The following is an 8,252-nucleotide window of genomic DNA, read 5'->3' on the forward strand; positions in this document are numbered from 1 at the left end:
GTAAGTGGAGGGAGCGGGGCAGACGGCCGCGGTCGCCGGGGCCTGCGTGTGCGGTGTGTGCGTGCGTCGGCGCCGCCCCCGAGGACGGCGAGCGGCTGTTTTCGGCTGGCGTCTGCTGCCGTGCCGCGCACCGGTGGTGCACTGCGATGGGGTCTGCCCGCGCTGTCAGTCTGCTGGTGGGAATGTTCACTCATTCCGAGGCTGCGTTAACTGCGACGGCTTATTGCTGGCTTTGGTTGTGTTTTTTGGGCATGTAATCTAAGTGAAATGCACACTGATGGCTGCAGGCGGGAAGAAGTGGCCTCTAATATGCGATTTCCATGCAGTTCCTGCCCTCTTTGCCCTGCCCTCTTTGCCCTCTTTGCCCTGCCCTCTTTGCCCTCTTTGCCCTCTTTCCCTCTTTGCCCTCTTTCAGTTCATAGGCGTGTTTGGCTATCCTATCTCGTTTATGTAAAAGAGTCGTCGTAATGTTCTGAGATCAGGAAGTACGCTAGTTTGATAAAGTGCAAGGCAGTAGAAATAATCAGCATCCTTCCCTGTGTTATCCCGGTCAGGATGTTAGCCCGTCTGTAGCGCCGTCCGTAGGCTGGTGGCTGCCGTGATCGTCTCCCTCGGTGGCGGCGTGTGACAGTGCCGATGCGCGCCGACAGGCGACGGCCGTCACCAGCGGCGCCAGTTCGCCGCCGTCGCTGGCCGTGCACGCGGCGGCGCCGCAGTACTGCCCGCCGCCGCCGCTGCCGCCGGCGCCGCCGCGGCCGGCCGACGACAGCCCGCCGGACGTCGCCGACTGGCAGGACCCCTTCCTCGACGCCGGCAGTGAGTGTCCTGTCGCCGCCGCTGCCGGTGACGGAGTCGAGTCGGTGGGCAGCGGTGAGCTCGTGGGGCGAGCGGTTTATTGGAACCCCTCGCAGCGTAAAGTTCATTCGCCGTCCGCTAGGTGGCACCTCTAGCCCGCTGAACGGACTCGCCAGCCCTGCGCCTCGTCCGGCCATGTGTTTGCTGAACGTCATTGTGATGGCCGGTGGGGGGGGGGGGGGGGGGGGGCGGTCGCGTGGTGCTGTGAAGCGTCGGGGGCGAGGGGTGATCCGTCGGATCGCGAGCGTGGCACATCGCCGCTCTGACTGGCCGGCCGGCGCCCACAGACCAGCCGACCATCAACCAGGTGACGGCCAACATGGTGGACGGCATCGACCTCGAGGAGGTCAAGGAGTTCGCGCGCGCCTTCAAGATGCGCCGCCTCAGTCTGGGCCTGACGCAGACGCAGGTGAGACGAACGCTGCTTTCCGGCAGGATCGGCGTCCTCGTCGGCCCGCTGCTGCGGCACGAGCCTGGCGAAGGCACGCGGACCCACCCTCTTCCCTCTTCTCACCACCTTCCGTGAGAGGTTTCAGTCCTGCCTCAGTATCGGCCGAACAGTAACGGGCGTGTCGGCCTCCTCCTCGGCTTAAGTACGGCGGCGGATATATTCGGCACCGTGCTGAGGCGGTGAGATCTTGGACTATAAGTTTATTCCTCTGGCACCGGGCGTTGTGCACCGAAGGCGGATCGGCTCGCAGGGAATGCTAAGAGCACCAGTCAAGCTTTCAGTCAAGCTTTCTCATATGCTGCCGCCGCAGTTTGTGACGGCGCGCTGTGTGCTTCCCGGCCTTCCAACGCTGTACACTCCCGGACCTTGAGCCCTGAGCCGCCGCATGGCATGACGGCGCCAGTTGGGTGTGAGGAGTGGATCATGTCCTGACTGTTGCGCGGCCTGTACGCTGGCTGGGCCGTCCGGAGGGCCACTCCTGCGCGTCCTGCCGTCGCCGACGTGCGTCTCACAGCCGCGTCCGTCCGTCGCCGGCAGGTGGGGCAGGCGCTGAGCGTCAGCATGGGCCCGGCCTACAGCCAGTCGGCCATCTGCAGGTGAGAGATGGGTGGGCACGGCACCTGCAGGTGGGAGCGAGGTCGCGTTTGGCTCGGATAGGCACGCTCGGGAGGGTGTGGCTACATACAGAACCAGAGCTTCAGGCCTTCGGACCGAGACCGCAGTCTTGGTCCGAAGGCCTGTGGACGACGAATAATAACCGGATTCGGGCTCCTGCGGGCGAATACGTCTGGGCCGAAATTCATCCGCTGCAACCTTGGCATTCACTGACGCCACCGCGCATCGCATGCTGATGATCGGCATCAGTCAACCCGCCAGCTTTCGCTGCTCACTGATAGGAACGCTTGCCTCACTGCTTCCAGCCCCCGAACCCTGGGCTGAGAGCAGCCGAGGTAGAGGATCGCCCACGTTCTGGGGCGCGGCATGGGGCGTGTTGGTTCCATCAGTGGCCGCTACAAGGCATTGAGGTCTGTATATACGTGCACAAAAGAGCATCCGCTGGATTTACTTGTAAGAAGTGAGATGTCTGGTGATACGACGTGCCGTGCACTGCCGGCAGGTTCGAGAAGCTGGACATCACGCCCAAGAGCGCGCAGAAGATCAAGCCCATCCTCGAGAAGTGGATGCGGGAGGCTGAAGAAAGGTACAGGTAATGTAATGCCGACTGTCGCGTCGCAAGAGCAGCTCCATGCTTTTGTGTGCCACTGCACTGCTGCATCGATGTCCCTCGCTTTCTTGAGCCACGCCTGGTCGTGTTTTGGGACACATGCATTCGCCGGGCGCAGGAATCACGCTGTTCGACTCTGTGACATGTTTGTACGGCAGACAGCGAAAGGGGCGTGACGTGATTGTAAACCATGGGCAGCCTTTGGTGCGGAGGAGGAGGGCGTGCAGTTTTGTTTGATCGCGTTTGTTTATGTCTCTAATGCGTTACGGCATTTTCACCTCGATGAACGTCCGATCCACTGAAGCCCCGCTAATGCACACCGCCGGGACGTGCGGACCTCGCGCAGGCCCCCGCAGAGCCGCGCGCGGTGCCCGGCCCCAGCAGAGCCGGCGTATGACGACGTGCTCAGCGCGGGATCGTCCTACTCGAGACGCCCGACAGAGGGAGCCGGGCTCGGCGGCGTGCCGCGCACTGACCGGCTCCCGTCGGCAGCCTCAGACCGGGCGTGCGCAGCCGGACGTGCGCAGCCGGCCCCTTGACCAGACGGCTGCTGTCGGCAGGCACAAGCTGGGCGCGCAGAACCTGGTGGACTTCTGCGGCACGGAGCCCTCCAAGAAGCGCAAGCGGCGCACCTCGTTCACGCCGCAGGCTCTGGAGGCCCTCAACGCGCACTTCGAGCGTAACACGCACCCGTCCGGTAGGTGGACGGTTGACGCGGCTGCGGAGGGCGCTCCGGCGTAGCGGTGTCGCGCGGTTGAGCTGGCTGCGACCCGCCTGCGACGGGAGGGTAATTGGACGTCTGGTGCCTCAGCGGTACCGGCGGCACGGTTGGCGGGAGGTGTTCAGATGCCGACGATACCCCGAACCGGACGCAGTTTGCCCCTGTACCCCGCCAGCACGCTTATGCTCGTGTTAGATCGGTGGTGTCGGACCGGCGGAGGTTGGAGCGCCCGGGCTGGGGTAATCGATGAAATACGGCGGCGTGCTGCAAAACCTTTGCGACTTGGTGAGGTAGCAAGGACAGTGACTAATGGAGGTCGAACCTCCACATCGGGGTGCCGGGAGTGTAGTGGTTAACGCGGCCGCGTTCACTGCTGCGCGTCTGGAAAACCAGAGGTACAGGACTCGATTCCCCGCGGTGCCCGCCCTTCTTGCTAGGGTGAGAGGCATGCGACGCGATATAGTTTCAGCAGCTAGCTGAATATATCGTACAGCTCCAACGACGATGACGGGCCGTGGTCTCATAGGCTTGGGGCCTAAATACCCGTAGAGTCTGACCGTTTATGCTACCTGATTCTCGCACCTTGCAACCTGCAACACACCCTCCCTCTCCTTAGTAGCCCCCCCCCCCCCGCCATGCATAACGGCGAGTTTTCATCAGCGCGATCATCCGTCCTACGCAGGGTCGCCTCAGATACAAAGCCCTACCTAATCGTCGCACCGGAGGGTGGTAAACACGTGCGTTTCAACGCCTCCCCCCCCCCCCCTCTCGCGGGTTCGATATGCGGGCAGGTGTTGGCCAGTTCCCCTAGAATAGATGGCGCTTCACCCAGGTTTTTATCGGGTGCGCGTGTCTGCTGGCAAGGAGGACAAGGAAGACGCGACATCAAGACTTCTAGGAAGACAAACATGTGACGGTTTCTTTAAGAACTATAAATTACTTTACAAGCGCTCCGCCCAAGGACACTTCTCGCGTGAGAACGTGTTGACAGCATTCGCCAAGATCTGTTAGCTAAGCAACGCGCCGGTGCTTCCTACTTCCCGGGCCCTACCGTCACCGAAGCCAATGTGACGCCCCAGGCCTCTCCTGCAATGCTTAGGTTTGTCGACAGATGTCGCTCCATGCCAGCGGTGGCGTGTGTCACAAACTGGGCGGCGCGTTCGTCTCCCAGCGATCTCCCCAGAAGCGCGCCACCTGTCCAGAATGTCGCGCCCTTTCACTGCTCCCGATGCGGACGAACGTTTCTGTTAGAAAACCGGGCTCGATCCGGTTTGGCCGCGGCCGAGCCGTGCTCAGTTCATTGCAGAGCTGGTGACAATCCCGTCGGTCTAACCGCCGTCGTAAGTGCTGATTCTGTGGGCGTGTGCGACATTGGGTTAAGCGGCTGCGCCAGCATTCCATATATATATATATATATATATATATATATATATATATATATATATATATATATTGAAAATTGTGACAGCGGGTGATAGGCCCAAGTGTTTTGGCCAACAGCCCATCATCTGGCCTGCCTGTCACGTGCTTTGCACGTGCTTCCGTCACGGAGGGAGCCGAGACTCCTCATTTCCGAAGCGCCACGATCCCGGGCATGTGATGTTCCTGCTTCCTCAGTGCCCTTCTACTCCGGAGCCGGTGTCGCGTGTCATTTTGCGATGCCGCCCCAAGGCTTTGGCTCCCCAGTGTCGCAAAAGACGACCCCGAAAGACCCCCCCAGCCCTGGCGCGAGCGGGTCACTCAGCTGTTAGATTTCACGGCCCTCGTCAATGGTTAGCCTGGTGCTGGATCCACCCCGGAGCCCCTCCCCCGAACGCCGCAGCCTGTCCCCCAGCGCCGACTCTTCAGTGTTATTGTAAGTTATTGATTGCGTTTCAAGGGCGCATCACTGCATCAGCCATGTGCGCCTCGGTGATCCCCATCTCTCTCCCCCCGGGAGGAGGTGCGTTTGGAGCATGTCTGGGAATGCTTCAAGTCACACTTCAGAGCCGCGGCTAGCCTGGTCCTCGCAGGTCGTGTTTTTGCTCTCGTCCGAGCCGGGCAGGTCTTCGCTAGACGCTATCTCCGCCCGATCTGGCGCCGGGCTCGTCGGGCCGCGATGGCTGCCGTCATTACCGGGCGGCCTGAGCCAGCGTCCTGGGACGGACGGGGTCACCGCATCCTGACCTGACCCGCAGCACCCGCTCCTGACCCCACTGCTGTCACCGGACGGCCAGCCTCCGGGCGACGGACGGGGTCACCACATCCTGACCTGGCCCGCAGGACCCGCTCCTGACCCCACCGCTGTCACCGGACAGCCAGCCTCCGGGCGACGGACGGGGTCACCACATCCTGACCTGATCCGCAGAACCCGCTCCTGACCCCACTGCTGCCACCGGACAGCGAGGGTCAGCGGGAGGGATGCCAAACAAACTGTAGAATGGTACGGGACGGTGACGCCGCAGCATGCCGTGAACGGTGACGCACCAGGGCTGAGTCCGGTGGGAACGGAAGTGCACAGCGCGGCTGAAGGTTATTGTCCCATAGTGCAGCAACCGTCTGGGAGACAATTTGCTTGTTAGCACCAGAAATATGTTAAGTCATCCCTTTGCATGCAAGGCTCTTTTAGACAACTGGTGTGAACCGTCAGGAAATATTTTGAGTCATCACACGTGCAGGGTTCTTCCAAACACTTAACAGTGTCTGATCGTGGAATATGTCTGATCACCAGCGAGAAATGTCCTGAACTCATGAATGCGCTGAATTCAAGTACGGTTACAGCCGTATTCAAAACAGCGTCTCAAGCACTTACAGCCAGCACCAAAACCGCGTGCTCCTCGTGAGCATTCGTGAGAAGGACCGCGGAACACCAACTGTGTTTGCATGCGAGGCGCTGTGGCGAGCGTGCTCGCTGGGCGACGGTGCCGGCCGTCGAGCCCTTCCTCAGCATCGGTCCATGGTGTTCGTTGACTTTTATCGGCAGCTCTTCGCGAAGTGGGCTGATTTCCGCCATCGATCGTCGTGGCCGGGTTAGCCGTGCGGATGTAACTGGTCTTCGATTTGCCGAGGCGATGGGGCTACGTTCGCATAACGATGCATTTTTCAGCGCGGAAATGCCGCCTTGGGTAAGCGGGTGTGGTTTTGCATGTTTTATGCCCAGGACCTGATGAACTATCGACCGGGTTACTATACCAAGTGGCAAAGTCGGTCGCGTATTCTAGGTGTTAGGCACGATAAGTGGCCATTGCATGCGCACGACACGCACTACATACATGTGTCCGTGTGACAGAAGGACGTCACCCAATCAGCGGGGCGTCGTGTAGCAAGCCGTCAGTTTTTCCGCGACGATCAGTTCTGGCTTTCCCGGCCGTTTACTGAGACTGGTCCGTCGGCAGGGGGCGTGCTGACACCGCTCTCCGCTGGTTTCAGGTCAGGAGATCACCCAGCTGGCCGGCCGACTCGGCTACGAACGCGAGGTGGTGCGCATCTGGTTCTGCAACAAACGCCAGGCGCTGAAGAACACGGTGCGCTTGATGGCCAAGCCGGCGCCGCCGGCGCCCGGCGGCGGCTACCTCACCGTGGCGCAGAAGCCGCCGATGAAGGCCGTCTAGCCGCCGGCCGGCCGCCGCGCCCGGCAGCGGCGGCGGCGGTGCCGGTCGCGATCGCGGTCGCCGCCCGGCCTCGCGCGGCGCGGCGCGGCGCAGGGCGCTGCTCTACCGGGGCGTACGCGCGTCAGCGGTCGATGTATTCAGAGGCGCCACTCGCGTGGTCGGGGGCCTACCGTTGGCCTTCGGGCAACTAGCATTATGGGACTGTCGTTCGCTCGCCCACGTGGCGTCGTTACGCGTCGTAACGGCCCGCGCGCTCCGTTTAGTCGTCTGGGTGACGAGCTCCTCCCACGCGGCACGGTTAGGAGATAAGCACGCTCGCACACAGTACGGCGGTGGCCGAGTGGCACCCGTACCCGAGTAGCCCTCGGCTGCGAGTACTGCTGCCGGTACATAGTACCCCTGCCAGCCAGCCGGTCCCAGCACGTAGTGCCGTGGAGGCGGCGCCGGCACTGCTTGTCTGGCGGGCCGGCCGTGGTCGTCTGGATGGCGCGGCGTCCCGCCAGCGATGGCCAGGCGCGCAGTGACCGCCATCTATCGGTGTACCGTGTACAAACGAATGCGCGGCGCGTGCACCAGGGTGCGCTGCCGGCGGCCTCAAGCCATCGGCTTCGCAGCGAGCTTTAGATAGTCAGTATCGACGATTTGATGGATCGGCTATTGGCCCGCACGGGCAGGTGATTATATTCGAGCTCGAGTGATAGCAGAAACTTGCATGAGCTTCTCGGTTTCTATGATTGCGTCTGCATACTCGCCATATTACCGCACGCTACAATCACCATCAATCTGTTTTGTTAATCGAGTCTTTCTGGCGCGCGGCGTGTACCGCTCGATGTCTTTATTTACGTGCGTCGTCAACCAGTGTGGTGTGCCTGGCTGCGCTTTCGGCCAGCGGAGCTGTCTTTCTCGAGCTGTCCGCGGCAAGTGATGGCCGTGGGGCGGCCTCAAAAGTTCCTACTTCGGCCTTCTCGTCCCGGTGGCTAGCTGAAACACCATGTGCCAAACGCGACAAATACATTCACGTATACTGTTGCTGTGCTGTTGTTCCTACATGCGATGGGTGCGGCGAGATCTTCGCTGGCAGGCATACACTGGTAGAATGTGCACCTCCGGTTGCCGAGAGGCAGCATTTCTTTGGACGTGGAGTCGTCCTGGTTTCAAGTAAAGGGGAATATATAGAAATCGACCTATGTGGCGTGGCACTGTTCTTGGTCGTTGTTGAAATCCACGTGATATACTTACCTCAGTAGCAGCTTAAGCTCGCCGTGTAACTGAAATTTTAGAGCAGCGCAAAATGACCTAAGTGGCCGATGTGCTCTCTAATACCAACTGACGTCATTGTCTTTTCGGGTCGAGTTGACGTTGCGTTGCGAAGACCACAACAGCAAAGACGAACTTGACTTACGCCTGGCG

General features: G+C 61.0%; 1 protein-coding gene across 1 annotated transcript; it reads left to right on the forward strand.

Moving 5' to 3' along the window:
• Positions 1 to 736: 736 nt before the first annotated feature.
• LOC119110612 (POU domain, class 6, transcription factor 1-like) lies at positions 737 to 6,843 on the forward strand. Its single transcript, XM_037234500.1, has 6 exons — positions 737 to 816; positions 1,143 to 1,264; positions 1,844 to 1,902; positions 2,424 to 2,513; positions 3,092 to 3,228; positions 6,661 to 6,843. Exons 2-6 carry the CDS (start codon positions 1,175 to 1,177, stop codon positions 6,840 to 6,842), a joined length of 558 nt encoding a protein of 185 aa, XP_037090395.1. The 5' UTR covers positions 737 to 816; positions 1,143 to 1,174; the 3' UTR covers position 6,843.
• The last annotated feature ends 1,409 nt before the right edge of the window (positions 6,844 to 8,252 follow it).

This window comes from Pollicipes pollicipes, unplaced genomic scaffold, assembly GCF_011947565.3.
Source record: "Pollicipes pollicipes isolate AB1234 unplaced genomic scaffold, Ppol_2.1 Scaffold_7231;HRSCAF=8579_pilon_pilon_pilon, whole genome shotgun sequence".
Classification (NCBI taxonomy): Eukaryota; Metazoa; Arthropoda; class Thecostraca; order Pollicipedomorpha; family Pollicipedidae; genus Pollicipes; species Pollicipes pollicipes.

Coding starts and splice junctions, on each gene's coding strand:
- LOC119110612 (XM_037234500.1), top strand. CDS start 1,175: ATGGTGGACGGCATCGACCTCGAGGAGGTCAAGGAGTTCGCGCGCGCC. Junction 1,903..2,423: donor AGCCAGTCGGCCATCTGCAG/GTGAGAGATGGG, acceptor CACTGCCGGCAG/GTTCGAGAAGCTGGACATCA. Junction 3,229..6,660: donor GCGTAACACGCACCCGTCCG/GTAGGTGGACGG, acceptor CGCTGGTTTCAG/GTCAGGAGATCACCCAGCTG.